At 40.2% G+C, this 19,810-nt stretch overlaps 2 protein-coding genes across 5 annotated transcripts in view; one reads left to right on the top strand and one right to left on the bottom strand.

Moving 5' to 3' along the window:
* Nucleotides 1-68: 68 nt before the first annotated feature.
* Nucleotides 69-7,696, bottom strand: anapc4 (anaphase promoting complex subunit 4). Of its 3 annotated transcripts, none has more exons than XM_026343976.2 (28): nt 7,604-7,696; nt 6,237-6,352; nt 6,055-6,160; nt 5,829-5,961; nt 5,668-5,742; nt 5,552-5,578; nt 5,421-5,465; nt 5,244-5,328; nt 4,767-4,874; nt 4,492-4,662; nt 4,348-4,412; nt 4,115-4,157; nt 3,839-3,915; nt 3,643-3,743; nt 3,512-3,563; nt 3,352-3,407; nt 3,161-3,207; nt 2,997-3,053; nt 2,836-2,892; nt 2,662-2,755; nt 2,472-2,569; nt 1,986-2,047; nt 1,827-1,865; nt 1,635-1,736; nt 1,484-1,561; nt 1,224-1,388; nt 746-869; nt 69-434 (listed from the first exon to the last, which is right to left on the bottom strand). In XM_026343976.2, exons 2-28 carry the CDS (start codon nt 6,342-6,344, stop codon nt 168-170), a joined length of 2,442 nt encoding a protein of 813 aa, XP_026199761.1. In that variant the 5' UTR covers nt 6,345-6,352; nt 7,604-7,696; the 3' UTR covers nt 69-167. The 3 variants fall into 3 exon arrangements, with proteins under 3 accessions (XP_026199761.1, XP_026199778.1, XP_026199770.1); XM_026343993.2 differs by having other exon boundaries at nt 1,224-1,370; XM_026343985.2 differs by having other exon boundaries at nt 7,529-7,667.
* A 3,150-nt stretch (nt 7,697-10,846) lies between these two features.
* palld (palladin, cytoskeletal associated protein) overlaps nt 10,847-19,810 on the top strand; it is a 44,742-nt gene continuing 35,778 nt past the window's right edge. For both annotated transcript variants that reach the window (XM_026345201.1, XM_026345200.1), the window contains exon 1: nt 10,847-11,833. In XM_026345201.1, coding sequence (XP_026200986.1) covers nt 10,848-11,833 — 986 coding nt within the window. In that variant the 5' untranslated portion in view covers nt 10,847. The remainder of the gene's footprint in view (nt 11,834-19,810) is intronic.

The following is a 19,810-nucleotide window of genomic DNA, read 5'->3' as shown; positions in this document are numbered from 1 at the left end:
TGGTGAAAAGGGGGCAAACACAGTCACAAAGCATTATTTGAAAAAGATAGAACAAATACAATGTAAAACATGAGCACAAAAATGTTTATTTTCATGTACAAACATTTTTTAGAATGCTGTAAAAAACACCTAATGTAACAAACAAATCATGGAGCTTAGTCATTCATTTATGTTGCATGTTTCCGTGTGTCAGTCTTTGGAAAGTTCAGGGCTTCGTCTGACTCCAGATGCTCCACAGCTTTTTGAAACCCCTCTTCTCCTTGCTCTCCAGCTTTACCTTCAGCATCCACACTGTCCTCTCCCTGCCCCTGGCTGCTCATTGTCGTTTCCAGCCCATCCTGGTCAGCACTGGCATTTTGTGAGTCAGCTCCCTCGTCATCCTCATCTTCTACATCCATCTCAAAAACACGTATGTGCCTCAGATTGTCACTTAGCTGCCAGAAAAGAAAAAGAAAATGTTTTATGTTTAATGTCTATAAAATTTATTTAGTATCAGAAAACATTAGAAATGCACCACCTGACCCTTCTGAGCAATGAAATTCAACATCTCTTAGTGGCTGGATAGTGTAGTGGTAACATCGGTTTCCTCCAAATCCCAGCTGTGGGCTACCTCCAGTAGGCGTCCTTAGGCAAGAACTCCTTACTATTACTCTGCCTTGTAAGTTGCCCTTTACCTTGTAAGTCGGCCTAAATGAAAATGTAAATCTCAAACTAAAATATGGTGATTAGACTACATTTAACATACCACACAGGCCACTTTGCGGATTCCATTGACAGCTACAAACTGAGCCTTCATGTTCTCCAGTTCACGCCATTGATTCCCCAACACCAGACCTTGGCATGGGATGGCACCACTCTGCTGGTCCAACCTGACAATACAGGAGATGTGTGTACTAAGTTATAGTTGATCAACACCACACAAATTATACAGTGTTTTAATATTGTAAATAGACTAATTGCTGTACTGTCCAACTATTCCAAATAATAATCAATATTATATTAGTTGTATTGATGTTTTAATTATTAGATATACTTGAGCTTTAGTTTCTGCATTTAGCAAAATGCAACATAAGAGGCATTTCTCATTGTGAATATGATCTGAGGTATTACATGCATATTGTCAATATTTCAACAGATCATAAAATGAAAGCACACATATGCCATGAAAAAGAATTCCATAACTTCTAAAACATGTAATTGTTGTCTTTAGTGTGAACACACACCTAAGATTTGGCTCCCAGTTGAATTCAGTCTCACAGCTTAGGGTAGATGTAAGAGGAAGCTGAGCCAGGACCCGCCTACTGCTGTCTTCTGCTCCTTGTAAGACCACAGTCAGCATGTCATCGTCATAGAAACGAGCATCCAAGCAGCTGTAAATGTAATGAGACCTGAAAATGAAAATCATCAACAACTAAATCATAATACTAGCGACAATGTTTACTGAATGAATTTAAGAGTATGAAGTTAAACAAGAGTCACTCACTGGGCTGCAGCATTTTCATCTTCTGCATTGTCAAGATGGTGGCTGAGGTCAACTGATATGACACTGTTGGGGATATGTCTGCATGGACAAAACAAATGTTTTCAAAGGACAGATAGAAACAGATAAAAAACACATGATCACAGACACGTACCTATTTGGGTCTGTTCCTTTCCGTAACAGGTAGAGCTTGGAGGGTGAAATTTCTGGCATGCAGAACACAACATAGTGCTTTTTTCCCTTCTTGTCATTCCACCTGTTTGACAAATAATAAGTATAATTAATAACATTTCCTACCCTACTGTTATAAAAGCTTAGGAAATAGGCACGTTTGTGTTTTACGTACAAGGATGGTAGTTCAAAAAGCCGTGGAGTGTTTTCAGAGCTGGAAAGACAATAACAACAAACAAACAAAAAGAACTTAAATCATTGATTTCAAACATTAATTTAGTCATTCAGTCATATTTAAATGAGTACAATTATTAATTGAGACATGAGGTCATACCTTTCTGGCACAGTATACAAGGGCAAGAAGACAGCCTGTTTTACAGACTTCCCAATTACTTCCTGCATACAAACAAATGTGTAAAATAATCATTTTTCGTTAGCAGCATTAAATGTTACTTTAGAAATTCTCCAAAAAGACATCATATCATCTTTTATACAATTAAGTAAACAACCAAAATGTCTTATTTATTTGCCTTTGGGAAGATGTGAAAAGATGTAGAGGTGCAAAATGCTGCATGAAGGCTGAAATCAAAAAACTGATTGGAAAATAATGCTCCTTTTCCAAAAGTCTATATTAGAGCAACATCTTAGAGTGTACATTTTCCCTGAGACTGGGAATAACTGATCATCAGAAGAGGTGTTTTCTAACTGCTGCTGAATGTCAAGGATCATACCATTTGTAACTACATGCTTAATTGTGACAGTTAGAAAGTAATAGATGCAAATGTGAGCAAGAGCAAGATGCAAATCACTGCAAACTCACTGCAGGTTTCTGTAGACACTGGTCAATTGCATTCTCCATCATTCTTTTAACAAAGTGCAAAGACTTTTGTGGATATGAAGGAAACAGTAAAGGGCTCTCTAGAAAAAAAAAGTTCCAACATGTAGTTACTAATTTACACACTGTTTAATCATTCTATTTCTGTCCATTTTAAATAAGGATCATAGCTGACCTTTCAGATGTGTGCTCTCCTGCAAAAACCTCAGCCACTGGTTTCCTTTAGTGTTGGGCGGAGACACAAGGTCCTCATCCTCATCCTTCAGGTACTTTAAATGTCAATAATAAAGTGCAAGTGTAAGACAGCAGGTTCATTCAAACAGTAATGATACAACATAAAAATACTGACCTGACCAACACGTTCTACATTGAAGTACTTCCCTTTACGATCAAAGAGTTCTTCATTCTGTTGAACCAAAGAGCAACTCACTTTGAACAATATGTAATCACATTTAAATAATAAATAAATATGCTTAAATTGCCAGTTTAGTACTGCTATGATGAGCTCACCTCACTGAAATGCTCAGACAGGAAGTCAGCAACAAAGGCAATGTCCTTTTGAGTCATCTAAGAGATTATAAAACATGTTAAATTGTAAAATGATTTCAGTAACATTTTAAATATTACAAATACCTCACATACTGTAGGTCTCACATCAGTGGGATAAAACTCACCTTGTTAAGTTCTGGCGGTACATGCTCCTCACACATTCTTAGCATAGCTGTGGGGAAATGAAACAAAACACATAATTACAACTTTACACTTGGGATCTTACAAACAAGTCCACTTCAAGATGTGTGACTGTACCAACAGGTCAAACTCCTGCCTATTTACTGTAAATGACAAATTCATTTTTAATCCTTACCTACATACAACCACCGAAAAAAGGCTTTGAAGTTTTTCATACTCTTGTCAATCACCCTAAATGATAAAATAAAAGAAGGGATTAAACAGAAAGCAGAGAGATAACATGAATCTTAAAAATAGTGAGAGATGCAAATAAATTCAGAAACGTTTAAACTCACTGGAGAAGTTCATTAGCTTTCAGGGAAAATGAACCAACTGCTGTGATAGCACCTGAAAATACAAAACATACATGATTATAGATAACAAAATGCTTTGCATTAAATCAACATACAGGTAGACGATATAGCACCTTCTATAGCTCCTGAATCCAGACCAAGCGCCTCAAACCTTTGCTTCCATAAGGACATGCCTTTCACCTCACTGAGGTGATACAACAGAGCCTCAGAGCCACTGCAGTGAGCACAAGGGAGGAAGAATGTTTAACTGAGAGATGCTCAGGGAGCAGGATAAGCTGACACAGATGAGAAATAAAAGGCTGAAATCACCTCTGCAGGTGGCTGATCACTAGCTTCTGGATGCTGGAATAAGAGGACTCAATGGACTGCCCAAGTTTTTTCAGACCCTATGATGGGAATGGAATACACATACAGACACAAACATAAAAATCGTATGCAATTTTCAGCTATCACAATAAATTAATCTGCACCACTTTTTTTTTTTTTTTTTTACATAACAACAAAATAAACTATATTTGATCTACAGAACATTGAAAATGAGAACATTAGGAAAAGCATTTACACTACATGACCTCTAACTCTCACCTTGACTGTAAGTTGGTTCATGAGAAGAGCTTGTAGTTCAGGGCTACAGGAAAGAGAGTCAGTGTTAAATAAAAATCCAATCATTTTTCACAATCCAGTGTTCCACTTACTACAGTAAAACTCAGAAGAGGTTTAACTATCACGAGACATTTTTCTGCCATCTATAGGACATTTATTGCATTGCACGATAATAAAAAGCAAGTGCTTGGAGTAGTTATGGCCTCAGTTCCCACCTTGATTGTCCCCACAGCAAAAGCTCCAAAAACTCATCCTGAACCTGAGTGCTCGTGTTCTTTTCCTAAAAAAGTGGGAAATAAGATATTTGTGGACACGTTCTTATTTAAGCCAAATGTACAGGACAAAGTACAACTACTGACCTGAACAAACTTAGTGAGTCGAAGATCCATCTGCATAAGGATGTCCTCCCAGGCTTCACACATGCAGTTAAGAGAGAGGTGTAGGTACTGCAGCAAAGTAGAGATGTGGGTGAACTTGCGGGCCATCCGGGTGACCTCAGGCAGACAGTCTGACAACAACCCGGTGTCCAGCTGGAAGGCAAAAAAGGAAAATAAAAACAAGCAAATTAAAAATGCCAAAAACAATGGAAGCTGAGGACACAAAAGAAAAGGAAAACGGCAAATGATGGTTTTACCTGAATGTAGCAGATCTCTGGGTTGTTATCAGCAGACCTGACCTCTGCAATGACGGACAGAGACTTGAGATCACTGGACATGCTCAGGCTACGACAGGTTCCAGATACCTGAAGTGGAATTGAGTTTAAAGTTTAATCAAATTCATAGTAATATAATTAATATATGACTATATGACTACTGAGATCTATAAAAACATATCAGATATAGAAATATTATTTACTACAGAAATATAATTTAAATACATGTGATCCATTACAATTGCTGTCTAATTAGTGCAGTTTTGGTTGGTTGCAAAACTTAAATTTTACATCTTCATTTCACAGAAGAGGTTATTTTAATCTACAATTATATTTAATGTAAACATTTCTCATGTTTCAGAATTACATCATAGTGCAATACTAGTTAAGTCAGACTTCTGATGTTGATTAATGAGTATGAGTAAAAGATTTAATGGACAACTGAATAATCAGTCTTACTCCTGTGACAGTAGCAATCTTGTACATCCCGTAGGCATACAGCTCCACAAAGCCAGCATCTCCCCCAAGAACAAGTATATTCAACCTGAATGAAATCAAAATGGGGTAATGAAATAATTTCCAGTCCAACTTAACCATACATTTTTGTGTGTTGTTTAAACATCAAATGTCCCTTACCTGACTTCTCCCAAGAGATTCATTATTTCGTCAGACTTTTCCTCACTGTAAAACAGAACAGATGCGATCATAAACCAAGAAAACATATAGAATAACTGATACATACATAAATACATTAAAAAGGACCCAACCTGAAGATCTTTGATGTTGTGCTGTAGCTGGATAAAAAAAACAGAAGTTTGGGCAAATGTTATTCTGTGAATTCAGCATTTGTTGTCTTATAAGTGGGTGTTCATGCTACTGTTACCTCTTCGGGAGTGTTGGTAGTTTGGGAAGAAAAAGCTTGGATTCATCTTCTGAGTTGTAAAATGAGCTGAGGGCACTGAAACACATCAAAAAATACCACTGGAATTATTCTTGAACGGTAGACATTGTGCCACATATGTGATCCTTGAGCCTCATTCCTACCTGTTCTCCTCTATCACCTCTGTCCAGTGCATGCAAGTTACAAGGTTCTGCATTGGAAACACATGGAGGATCTCAGCCTTCTCAACACCACACAAGACGACCTGCTTTGTGTCTCCAAGGCTGAAGGCCAATACTGGAAATTAGAGAGAGAATAGTACAATATTTATGATTTCACAGACAAAACAGGTGAAAACATGTGGGAAGGATGTGTGCAGTCATTCCTTACTTTTGCCATCAGGTCTCCAGGCAAGTGCTGTAATCTCCTTCCCAGTGTACTCACTGGGTGGTAAGCACCAAACACGCTGAAAACTAGCCAAACGATGCAGTAGCAACTATAGACAAACACGAGTCTTAGAATTACTACAATACCAATATATGTTTTCAGGATTTAAAGAAATAAAAATCTACCTCTCCAGTTGTGTTGGCCAGAGCAATCAGATCCCGTTTGGGAGACCATGCCATACACAGCACAGGGTTAGGAAGCTGCTTCTCGCCCACTTGCCGAAAAGCAGGCATGTTGGAAGCTGCAAAATGTAAGTTTAAATGAGTATATAAAGAATTTGATAGATTGTCTGTTTTCTTGTTCTGAATTGACTGAATTAGTCAATCTGAAATCAAAATTACAAACATTTGTTGTAAATTGGAGATTTGGGGCAATTTTGGGCAATTCAATTAACTATTTGAGAAACATTTAATCAAATTACAATAATTTATTAAAACAACTGCTAATGTTGGTGAAGTATGCAATCTTCATAAACAATTACTTACAAACTATTACAATGCCTATAACAAGGCTATTTGGCTTTTTTGACAAAGAAAATACTGTTTTGTTTCAAAGTGAAGTGGATTTATCTGTACTTCATAATGTAGTCTTTTGACAAGGATTTACCAGTAACTGGGCCTTCCAGATACAGGTGTATTTATAAAACATATTAATACTACAATCCCTGAAACACATTCACTACTCTCAGGTGATTTACATTTAACCAGTTAGTAGACTGTGTGACATCTCAAATCACCTGGTTGCACGACTGATGATTTAGGTGAGTTACTCTAAATGGGTGAATACTTCTGTTTATATCCTTAATTTATATTCCTTTGTAGAGATTAAACCAATCTTTATTCAATGTCGTAAAAAAAACGTTATATAATACTTGTCATAGTCATTGCCTATCAAAACATTTCTGCAGTCAATTGTCACTTTAATTATTTAATTACATTTAAATGAAATAATGTTATTGTCCACTTATGCTAGCACAAATATAGACATTTTTGTCATGTTAGCTTCGATAGCATGACACTGAGCTTTATATTTTACATTTAATCTCAGTGTCATTTCCATTGTGACTTCCCATGGTCTGTGTTAATAGAACAACTGTCTACACTCTCATTTAAAAATATAAAGACATGTGTCGTAAATGTACATGCAGAGAGGCAGATGAGTAACTTTAACGCTAGAGTTAATGTAAACATGACAGCGATAAAGAGACTGGACGAGACTAACAAGTTTACTGTAACATTAGTAAAGAGCAGCTGGACCTGAAGTAATTCACCGTTCAGCGCTGACAGAAGCTAACTTTAGCCTGACTCTGGTTCAATTAGATTGTGCTAGCAGGTTTGTTAGCAAGCCGACGTAGCTAAGGTGTAAAAAAACATAGCTAATTCACAGTAGTTGACCATACAAGCGGTGAAATACTTACTGCAATAAATAAATAATGCCGCCGAAAAATATCAAAATATCAAACACACTTCACTTCGCCCTGTGAAACACTTACTTTAAGATTTATTCGTGATGTTTTCACAATTACGCGGACAGCGCCATATTTCCTCTGCGACCAATCATTGTGAGGCAACGGCAAGCGGGAGGGAACGAACCTTTAAAACGCAATTCGTAAATGCGGGAGTACAATTGAATGCCTCAGTAGACAAAGCGGTGGCTTTGCACAACACATAGTTTTATTAAGAATGGGAGAAACCAGGCTTCTGAAAGCGCCGATTGAATACCCATTATTTATGGTGAAGCAAGTGATTGGTTTATTGTTGGAATGACAATTAAAATGGTGATAACTGCTGAAAATAAAATGTGTCAAATTAATTTACATGGAGACATTATTGAGTAGTAAATGCATACAGCAAATACCATCAATGTTAATTATTCTGTAGGTAGTGACAACTGTACAGTGTACGGCCCTCCAGTCGCGGCAGTGAAGAATTGTAACACATTAAAGTAATCTGGCATGGAGCAATACAATGACCACATACAAATTGAATCCAACATAAGAAGTCATTTTAAATTGACTCATTTCATAGAGTCGATAGTATAATTACAAAATATCAATATTAAGTGGGTTATAGTGATAAGTAAATGGAATTTCAGATTATTGGTGTGTGTCTGTGTGTGAGGACCAGCATGAATTTTTAACCATTAGACTGATGATATTTTGTGAGGACATTTTAGCCGGTCCACACAACGAGAAGGGTGTTTAAAGAGCAGTTTCAGGGTTAAGACCATGTTTTAGGGTTAGGGTTAGAATAAAGTTTTGGTTGGAGTTAGGGTAACGTTTAGGGTGAGGCAGTTAGTTGTGATAGTTAGGGTTTGGGTAAGGCAGTACACAAGATAAATAAAAATTGAAACAGAGTAGATGAACATGGTCTAGGCAACAGTAGTGGGTTAGAGAATGCATTATGTCAATGAGTGTCTTCAAACTGACTGCCATACAAAAATATGTGTGTGTGTGTGTGTGTGTGTGTGTGTGTGTGTGTGTGTGTGTGTAAGATAATTATTACAGTGGAAATTCCTTCTAGAGTTATCACAGGCACTTAACTGCAGTCAGTAGATTGATGAAGAACCAGAATGGCTCCCAGAGCACAAATGTGATAGTGGCCTAGAAATAGACCAAGTGGGGCTGTATGGTCCTCGTCTGTCCGCACTCTTCTAAGCTGCTGTTTTTGTGTTGGTCTGAGCCATCTTCCTTTGATACACCAAATAAGATGTTGAGTTAAACATCCCAAGGTCAACATGTTATTTTAAACTCTTACATGCTCCATGTATGCAGCATTGACCTTGGCCAAACTGGTGCTCGAAATTTAATCTGAGCAGAAGTTTTGTGTTAAATTCTCCCAGGGCCATTTTCAGATAACTTAGCTGCATGTCAGATAGTTAAGTGGGTGGTCTGGGGTCACGGGGTCAATTCAACTTTACACATTGGACACACTGACAAGCTACTGTCACTTCAGTGCATCACGTTCACTAGACAAACCATAGCCCAGCTAATAATGTCTTCATTACTCAGACTTGTGTTTCTAACTATACACAGAGCCTCTGAATGTTGCATAAACCCCAACTGTGCTGGCTTATTAGTGCATGCTGTTATATGTGATGTCACATAGTACAACGTGCGTGTCTCCTTGAAGCACTGTTTCCTGTGTTTAATTAACAAACATGGTTGTGTAAAAAATGTCATCACTACCTTCTGTTCCCCAGGACTACCTTAACACTCTCCCCTCTTGCCAGTATTCTAGCTGTGAAACCTGAGCCAGGGGCCAAATATAGCCCCACACAGTGAGCAGTTAGGGACCGGGACAGATGGGACAGCAGGCCACTGCAGAGGCAGTACGCAATTGGACCCTGAACCTGAGAGATCCGGCTGACTGTCTGACCAATAAGGCTGCTCTTCTGGAAAGAGAAGCTTCTTTTTATCACATTCTTACTTAATAAACAAGACAAATCTGGAACCCAACAACCAGGAGAAAGCTTTTAGATATATTTCCCTCTTTAAGGTAAGTTTGGTCGTGTTCGTAATTGTTTGTCAAGAGTATGACCTCATTCATTTAATGTAGCACTGTGGCTATTTTAAATCATAATCTTTATATCTTCTCTGCGTTTTAATCCCTTATTATTTTAAAGTATTTGTATTAATTAGAACAAATATGATGTTATTGTGAAGTAGGAAGCACAGCACCGACAGTTGTTAATAGTCTGAATCAGTTTCACAATTTAAATCATACATTTGTATTTAATCATCTCTACACTGTTGTCGTCATTCCCTTTAGAGAACAGTTTGAAGACAGTGTGCTGGTGTATCAGTTCAATGCTTTAACCCAGTGCCTGTCAGTGTGTGTTTGTTCACGTATACCTGTGTGTTTTTTAAGGTAACAACTGTAGTTTCAAGGTTTTTTTATTCTGCGGTAAGAGTGAGTGGGGTTGTATTGCTGCTGTGAAACATAGCCTAGAGGATTAAAAATAACAACAGCTGGTCTTCGGGACGCCAAAAGGCACCCAGTGTCACTCTGCATCATGCATGTATTTACATCACGGGTGCACTTGCCCTCTGTGTGAAGACTCTCCATCCCTTGTTCACAAAATGGCACATCATATTTAGAGAAAAAATCCTACATTTATGGTATGACCTGGGTGGATGGATATTTTTAATTTTTATACTGATGACTCTAGAATGAACCAATGTGCATGTATGTGCAGTACATTAGGAGTAACATAATAAGTACTGTGTCATTGCGTACTCTTTGGACTTGATTCATGCAACTGTATGAAAAGGATCAATCATTTCTTAGTCGACTGACAGAAAATGAATAACATAAAATAAATCATTTTCAGTGTTAACTTAATGCAGTCATTACTTTCACTTTGTAATTCTCATACAACCTTAATGTCAGTTATTATTCAGTAAAATGTGAGCAAATTACAAAGAGCAGAGTAATGGGGTAAAATGTCCTGACAGAAACCGAGCGAGTATGAAATGTCGGTCATGTTCACTATGACCTCAGTAAACTCTTTCACTAATACCCACCAGCTGTGTCCAGACAACACTGGCCTGACTCATCCTGCCTGCTATGGCTGCAGAGAGCAAACAAGCCAGTATTGTGAAATTTATATTTTAAGCTTGACTTGTCTAGTAACTGTCATTTCCTTTATTTACTGATGGATATGTCATGTACATATAAAAATACTGTGTGTGAATCTATGGAATTTAGATTATGACCTTTAATGTGTATTTCAGGATGCAGGACGGGAGTTGGAATCAGCCACTCCCCATCTCTCTGTTGCTAAAGGACTCGGCAGCAGGTGGGGTTTTGGAGGGAGATGGGGGTATGTTTTCTGAGGCATCCTCTGATGGGGAACTCTACCTGGACTCTGCGACAGAGCTGGATTCTGGAGATGGGGACTTTGCAGATCTCACTGCCTTCTTGAGTGTAGAAGAGATCAATCGTAGTCTGGACCTGGCCCGGGAGGCCTTCGGTGGCACATGTGAATCTGAGGAACCGGCCTCCTCTAATCCTACACCCCAGGAGCAGGTTCTCCAACCTATCCCCTCCCTCCCTGTGAACACCCAGACTAGCGCAAACCTCACTACTAACCCAAGTGTGCACCAGCAGACCAAAACCCCCTGCACAGATGGAGCAATTAAAGTCACTTCCAGCCAGAATGTCCCCCTCACCAACCCACTGCAGGTGTCCAGTGAGACTCTGTCCTCTGCTGAGAAGGTGGTTCGTCACAAACCCATGCAGCCAGTTTATAAGCAGGATAAACCCAGGCTTGTTCATGAAGACCTGGAGCTCAACGACCGTGTGGCCTCAGCCACAGAGTTCTGCAGCCGAGCTGCCACATTCATCGAGGAGCTGTCATCCATTTTCAGAGGTTCTGCTCGTTTGGAGCAGCAGTTGGAAGAGGACTCCTCCTCCCCTGATAGTGGCTATCTGTCTCCCAGGAGCCAGCGGCCAGTCCCACAGGGCGCAGCCTCTGGTCCCACTCTTTTTCCCACCCAGCAAGTGCAGACTCAGAACAGCCAGCCAGACATGGGTCCTCAGCCTGAAGGCCAGGTGGGGGTGTCAACTTCTGCAACATACCAGAATCCTGGAGCTGCAGCCACGTCTGGCAATCTGTGTCCTCCTCACTTTCTCCAGAAGCTGAAGAGTCAGGAGGTGGCAGCAGGAAGCCCCATCTGTCTGGAGTGTCGAGTCAGAGGAAGCCCCCAGCCTCTCGTCAGGTAAGATTCACCTCATCAATACGATGTTATTGAGCAGTTTGGTTTTGACGGGACGCTGCTGCTTTTAACATCCTGCACATTCAGATTCAGCGCATGTAGCATGTAAATATCCCAATGTTGTGGTATATTTATTTTCTTGTTTTGTTTCTTCTTATTATTGTTTCTTATGTTTTATAAATATTAAAATTAAAATTTAAAATGTATTGAGTGGATCTACTAGTAACTTGTAAAATGCTTCCTATTTTATCCTCGTGTAAATCTGCTTTTCACACTAACACATAGATGGGTCCTGAGAAACTGGGCCACGGACAGGTAAAAGAGCCCCCATCCCTTTCTACACAGGACCTCCTCAGACTGAAAGACACTTAACATTTCAGGCTATTTCAGGCAGTTTTTTTTTTTTGTGTGTTTTCTTTTTGGTCATTTTGAGCCTGTGTTTGGTTATTTCTGTACACTTTATTTTTGTGGAAAAGCACAAAGAGAAGATTGTGAGTGTTAAGTTTGTCTTTTTGCTGACCAGCTTAATTGTATTTTGTAAATATAACCTAAATTAGAGATACTTGTATAACTCCCAATAAGCATCGGGGCAGAGGCATTTTTTCCCCACCTTTTTTTTTAGTTAAATTTTTTTATTCATTTTGTCTTTTTATTAGCAGAGAGTTGAAGAGAGGCACCATGGGAAGATAGAGAGACAACAACAAAGACCCCTAGCCAGAACCTAAGCAGGACTTTTGCGGTTATGTGGCTCTGAATTATGTTTTTTAATTGGGTGGGAACTGAGGATGCTCAGTCTGTGGTCACTGTTGGCTGATTCTCCTCCTCATGATGCACCATATATTTTCAAGAATAGGAGACAGATCTACACTGCAGCAGGGAAGTCAAGCACACACTCTGTGTCCATGAAGCCACATTTTTGTAGTGCATGCAGTATGAGGTCTGGCATTGTTCTGCTGAAATATCCACTGACCTCATGGGAAAAGACAATGCCACAATTGCAGCAAATGTCTTTTCTAAAATTTCAATATATGCCAAATTCACTGGTCTCTCTTTCACTGATAATAGTCAGGATGGTCCTTTTTCATCTTTGCCACACAGAACCAAGCTGATATGTGGGCTTATCTGGCCACAGAACATGATTACACTTTCTTTAAGCCCGTCTGACAAGAGCTGGATGTCCAAAAAAACTCAGTGGAGCTTCTCTACATGGCATCTTCCTTGTGTAATAGTGTTTCTGTGGACTGTGTTAAGTTATCATATAACATATACATGTAGTCATTTGGCAGACTAAGGATTTGAACCCCAATCTCCCACATGGACAGCAGAGATGTTACCACTACACTATCCAGCTGCATGCTGATGTCTTGGGGCTCTGGGCCTGTGCCTGTTAGACCTGTTTAGTAATCTGTCCATGCATAAACGGCTTGTGTTTTAATGTAATGTGTGTATATTGTGAGGTCTGACTTGAATTGAAGTGAGGATATTTTTGACTCGTTGTCTCACACCCTTTTGATTAAGTTAAAGTGACAGGTGGGTATTGTGTCAATGAAAATCCTCATATAGCCCACAAACCTGTACGTGTGTGTCCTACAGTTTATGAACAGACCTTTAAATGACTGTGTCAGCGCTGGTAATGTTGACCAGATCCAGCCTTGCTGGTCTTTTCATTAGAGATAAGGTGAGTGAGGTAGGAGGCGGCCAGGAGGTGAGAGTTACCCATGTGTTGACAAGCAGAGCACCTGGTTTCGGTTTAGGGGGACTTCCACTCTGTGTAAGCAGATTTGTCCATTGGTTCCTGTGCCAGTTGTCTAATTTATGTCTGAACTGTTATTCGATTGGAAAGAACAGCACCCCCTGCCCCTGGTTATTTGCACCCGTTCATCAGAAAACTAAAAATACACTCCTCTCTTGTTTCTAGACATGTTAACCTCAAAGATCAAACAACATTGCTGTTTACTATACAGTACCTGTACTAATTATACTGTAGTTTCATGTAAGATCGGTCCCTCTGCAGTGTGGTTTCCTCCTGATAGTTTAGCTATTCTGGTTGAAGTTTAATGATCACTTTTAATCACTTAGAACTATTATATAAAACTGACAGATTTGGGTGTTTTGGTCGTCACTTCACATGCATTTCATTTCAGCCTGACATGTTATGGCAGCTTGCAATCTTACTTTTAAACTCATGTAGGTTTAACAAGCCTTTTTCTTATCCACGTTACCACAATAAACCATCCAAAGGGTTCAATGAAGCCAAAGAGAGTCTGTTTCAGCTGGTTTCAAACAGTTAATGTGTTAGGTGTTTGTGTAATCAGAAGACGTAAAGTCAGTGACCCAAGACGTGTATCTCCCCAATAGGCTGTGAGGGGCCTCTTCTGCTGCTGTATAAATAGTCTGCAGGCCAACAGGAGCCAGGCACAGGAATGCAGGCAATGCAATGACAAGGCATTTTCAGTCACCAGGCTCCACATCTCCCCACACCTTCTTGGGGAATATAAAGGTAGAGTGTAGCAAGTTTAAGCAGCAGGAAACAGTAGAGCCCAGACTCTGTGGCCATGCCAACATTACATTATATTATACATTATACACTGTAACAGAGAAAATGAATGAAAAGCAGAGAGTGAAGTGGAAAATGTTAAATTACATCCATGTAATTTCATAATCTACTTATAGTTTACATGTGTGTCAAGTGAATTTAGATAGAATTAAATGAGACTGAAGGATATGTAGGACTTGTGCAGCTATTTTTGTGCTCTGATTGCCTTTGTCTGTACTGTCACTCTCCGTGTTGGCTATTGGTTGTGAACACTAGATGGCAGCAGATCATTTGTTAATCAAAAATAAAACTGTGCACCATATGGAAGCAACATCCTAGAAATTGAACCTAGAAATCAAACACAATCCAAAATACATTTGTGTAGTGACATACTTACAGGAATTATGACTGTATTCTGTGCTTTGTCTGAACATCTCTGTGGTTACACCTACAAGCACACACATAGGGTATGCATGTTCGGTATGTGTTCACCAAGTTAATGACTTTCAGTCCCACTCTCACAGTTGGCACGCTGATATGTGTGTGTGTGTGTGTGTGTGTGTGTGAGTGTACAAGCACAGGCAGCATTTTGGTGCCTGTTTATGAGAAGATGATGCACCGTTCTCTCAGGTGAACGAGTTGGTGCTGAGCTGATGCCAACATTTTACATAGCCAGTGAAATAGACATTCCTGGTGGTTGGGTGCTGGGCGCGGTCTTCCGCGGTCAACCACAATTTGTCTCGGCCAGAGAGTCTTACGGTGTTGAACGCCTGGTATTCTTCAGTACATCTTCATGCTCCTCACACACAATGGTTTATGCATTGTTCTGTTTATAATGATGCATCTCTGTTACTGGGTGGCGTGTGTGTTCTAACCTTGTGGGAAGCACTTAGTGCATTTTTTCAGTCTGAGGTAATTTTGGGCTTTCTTTACTTCTTCAAGGGGCTAGTTTTGGGTTAAGATTAGCTGTTGGCATGAAGAAATAGCGAATGTATCCAGTCAGTGTAAGACCCTTGTGTGTGTGTTTGGATTGTTAGAAAGAGCATTTCCAAACATAATTGATGGTGTGAGGTCTGGTTGTGCAGGAGACCAAACACGCTGCGGTTGCCTAATGACTGATTTCTCACAATTTCAGTGCATTTCAAAGAAGACAGAGAAAATTCATCTCCAATTGTGGTGTGCTCACCGTGCTATTTTAGGAGTTGTGTCTGATGCGCTTCCGTGTCATTACCGTATCTGCCTGCTGCGCAACCAAGGCGTCTCAAAACTGGAAGTTGAATGAGGAGAGCTGGGCAGTCAAGGTGGAGCTTCTTGGTTTCAACTCAAAAACACAAACCCACAGGGGAAACTTTTGGAGGATGATAGGCAGCCGAAGAATCCTGCTCCGAAAAGCACCTCCAGCATCGTGAGATGACATTCCATAGTTTGATGATGGTATTTGTTGTCAAACACACAGAGTGATCCTTGTCCAGATTGAGACTTGCTACCTGGTTTGAGCTAATACTGACCAGTGGGATCTTGGATGCCAGCTGGCACACAGACATGAAAGGACATATACATTCATAAGTGTTTCTTTACAGCAACATAATAGCTTTGCTCTCTGGTTCAGCCTCACACACCAAAACACCTGGTCAATGGTGGAATTAGTGATGAGAGTAAGTCTCCACTGCCAGTAGAGTAAATCATTTACTATCTTATCCTAATGTCTGATCCTTTGTATACATAATGTATATGATTAACAACAAAGGAAAAAAAAATTTAGGAAAGAAAATGTATGAGAATGATTTCTAGTTAGACAGTTTTGGTTTGACAGTTTTATTTTTTCTCTCTGGCAGACATGTTGGCCCTATGACTTCCTAAGTGAAACATGAAGATTCGACATGTCAGCCTGCTGTTGTAGTAGTAGTCACCAGCAAACAGTTACAAAGGCCCTTCCTCCCACACTGTGTGAAACAGACTTGGCATGAGGTCATAGCAGGTGACCCACTGCTGACTCATGACGTAGCCTGAGTGTAATGCTGACTGTTTGGCCTGTTTCTGGAAGCCCATAATTTTAAATTCTCCCTCATGGGCTCATTTGATCTCTGCAGGAAGAGGGGAAAGGAGAGAGCACTGGTATTTTTATACCTGCTTTTTTAAAATTTTGCAAGCATGATGTCATTTCATATTTACGCTCCAAATAATGAGAGAGTCTGGACAGAATGGGGGGGGGAGGGGTGCACTCATGCTCAGAATTATATATTAACTATTGGACTGAAACGTAACATCCTTAAAATGTGAAAATATTAGGAAGATAGAACTTGAACTGTGGATGATAGATGGCGATTTTGCAGGTTGGTGTGAGGTAGTCAGTCTGACGTGTTGTTTAGTTCTCACCATGCTGACAACTCAACTGTGTTCATGACTGTGTGCGTTACATGTGTACAATGATGTGTTCAAGGCATAAGTAGAGAGAATTAGGTAACCGTAAACAGACAAAGCAACTCTCATTGCATCTATCACCACTGAAGAGATTATAAATACCAGCACATCACAATGTCAAACCCTGCCTCCTGCAGACAAGTTGGCATATTAGCAGTAAAACACTCAGATGGACACTTGTCAGTGGTATTCTGCAGTGGTGTGTTAATGGCAGCTGTGACGAATGGAGCTGTCCTGTCACAGCCACCACAGTGGCCCCCGGCAATCTGCTGGCCTAGAGACAAAGTGTGAAGTTTCACCCAACGAGGTGAGACTTTTCCTGCTCCTCTTCCAGCTTTGGAGCCTAGGAGGCTCCTGACCATGACCTCTCATCACATACAGTCCCAAAATTCACACTGATCTTCTTACCCAGTTGCACATGCTTCCATGAACATGGAGTGGACAAGGTAGCGCTGCTCACATAGCTTAAATTGTGATGCATGTCCTATTTTTTATTATTGGACAGGTTTAAAAGTAAACGTTCATTAACTGTCTTTATTTTCAGGCATATGCTATTTTGCAGGAATTAAGGGTAACCGTGAACATACTCTATGGACTTTAGGGTAACAAGGAGGCATTCATCCAGAGAATAATCATATAATAATGTTAGCTTTGTACATGACTCATACATGCAGCACAGTGGATTCTGGACTCACTGACGTCACCATGCTGAAATCACAGTTAGGGCTTAGTGGGTGAGTCTCCGTTTTGGGATTTGTCACTTTGTTTTTGTTTTGTTTTTTTTTGTTTTTTTGTTCACAATAATTCCCCACACTGTATGATATAGCTGACAGAATATAAGAGGGTATGTTTCAGTGTATGCTTGTAGTATTTCCAGAGGCTCAATAAATTGCTTCTAAAGTACTGCTGCTACTAAAAACAAGCAGATGGGAAAGAGTTAAATAATCCTAGTTTTCCAACCATTGCTGCCCTACCCACTGCTGATTACCTGGATCAGGTGAATAAGAAGCTGTACGTGCATTGTGAGGACCAGGATTTCCCACCCCTGGGAAAGAGGGTAGTGTAAGAGTAGAGAGAAATGAGATGTGTAGACAGTGACTGAGTGATGAAGAAGGGGAATACCAGACATAAGTCTGTGGCAGACAAAGGCAGCAGTCACACGCAGCGGGAGGATGGTCATCTAAGACAACAGCAGGACGGGTAGAGGACGTTCTGTAAATCTTATCATTGTACTAAAGCCTCATACACTGAATTTCAGCAGGCCTGGTCGACCTCAGCTGTAAACATGCACACAATTAACCATGGCCGACCATTACCCGACTCCAGCAGGCCTGCTATGGTCAGTGACACATGACAACCTCAAACTGCTATCAGCTGCAGCCCAACAGCTCAAATAAAGTAACGTAAGGGTCCAAAACTTCACTATTTCAATTATGAGTCATTAAAAACATTGCTGAATATAATAAATTTTAAAGTGGACAAGGCATTATTGAATTGTCAGAGCCATCTTTCCATAGCCTGTTGTTGACAGTAGCAAGGAGTTCAGTCTTCTCCTGAGACACGGGTCCTGTCTGTGTGTTCTGCACTCAGTTATCGTTTGTAGTTTAGAGTCATCCGGGCCTCGGGGTCTGTTCCACAGCTGGGCTGTGAACAGTAAGCACTGGCTTACATTCCTGTGTTCACCTGTTAAATGACTCTCTGCTATTCATCATGCTTGATAAGGCATGGCCATTAGATTCAGCTTACAGTAATCTACCCATCAGTGAGATATTTTAGGCTGTTATTTTTCCTGGACGGTGGATTCCTATGTGGCTGCCAAAGAGCTGTGTTTGAAGTTAAGCACGATTCAATTATGAATCTCAGGCAATAAGCGGTGGAATTTAGTATGTGGTGTTGTAGGTGTTTGTGTGTCTTGAGGGTTTTTGCCTGTACAGAACAGCAGCGGACTGTGTACTGTGCGGTTGGCTGTGCGGAAAAAATCAGAATCAGTGCAAAGGATACTTGTTTTACGAGCAGATGAGAGGTCAAATGGGACTCATAAAAACAAGCTCAAGTCTTCCTTCCCATGTACATGTGACAGGATAACAGCTGTGTGAATGTTAAACTGTCCTACATCAAAACTCAAGATAAGCATCTTTGTTCCTCAGTCTTTTTATGTTTGTCGTTTGCATATCATTCAATAACATACCCCCACCCCCATCCAGTGCTGCGGCTCCTGATACCACGGGGACAGACAGTTGGAGTGGGGGGTCTGCAGGATTCAGTTTCATACATGGGAAAGGGGAGGAAGAAAGAGGGGGCGATGCTCCATGTTTGATCAGACCTTAGATCCATAAATCCAAAATGAGGAGGAGAGGTCACAGAGTTCAATCCCTGACAGCAGCTTCATCCTGTTGCCTCTCATGCCATTTATCTCCTCTGGTAGAATTGTGCTGGCAGCAGATTTTCACTATTTTTTGGCCTGTATACACTTTTCAATGCAGCAGGATGGCAGCATGTTAGTGGTTCCCTCGTTCTCTAAGGATGCTCTGATTAATGTTCAGTTTTTGGAGCACCTTATCAGTGTGTTGCTCGCTGTCTTGAGCCTTAAATACTGTCTCAGCCTATGATTGGACTTCACAACTGAATATTTTCAAGCATAGCAACGTTGAGGTAGACTATCCACCCACATGCCAGGAGAGGTGGTCAGGATAGCATGAAAGCAGATGTTTTTATATTTCTGTGTTTGTGGCGAGGCCGTGGGTGGCTAGATGAAGGGGAATCATGCTCATTAGATTTTCTTGGCATAATTACTTGTCTGGGCCTTCAGATGGTCAGAAGTATGCTGGTTCCTCTGTATGAAAACCCTCATCAGAAATTGCACAATTAACAAGACATCAACTACAACAGGATATAGACAAAGTAAATATTGTTATAATGATGTTACTGTTTGATATTGCTGTGCAGTAGGTGACTGAGAGCACAGCCATACATGCAACCACAGATCTGCTCTTTGTGGTTCAGCTGTTGCATTAACTTCGTCT

This window comes from Anabas testudineus, chromosome 4 (assembly GCF_900324465.2).
Source record: "Anabas testudineus chromosome 4, fAnaTes1.2, whole genome shotgun sequence".
NCBI lineage: Eukaryota > Metazoa > Chordata > Actinopteri > Anabantiformes > Anabantidae > Anabas > Anabas testudineus.
This window is presented reverse-complemented; position numbering and strand designations above follow the sequence as displayed.

Bases quoted from the DNA above. Each gene is read 5' to 3' on its own strand.
- anapc4 (XM_026343976.2), bottom strand. From the start codon at position 6,344: ATGCCTGCTTTTCGGCAAGTGGGCGAGAAGCAGCTTCCTAACCCTGTG. The intron at 5,743-5,828 runs GTAGGAATGAGG...GATGTGTTTCAG, and splicing joins GAGGTGATAGAGGAGAACAG to TGCCCTCAGCTCATTTTACA. The intron at 1,562-1,634 runs GTACGTGTCTGT...TTGTCCATGCAG, and splicing joins AAAGGAACAGACCCAAATAG to ACATATCCCCAACAGTGTCA.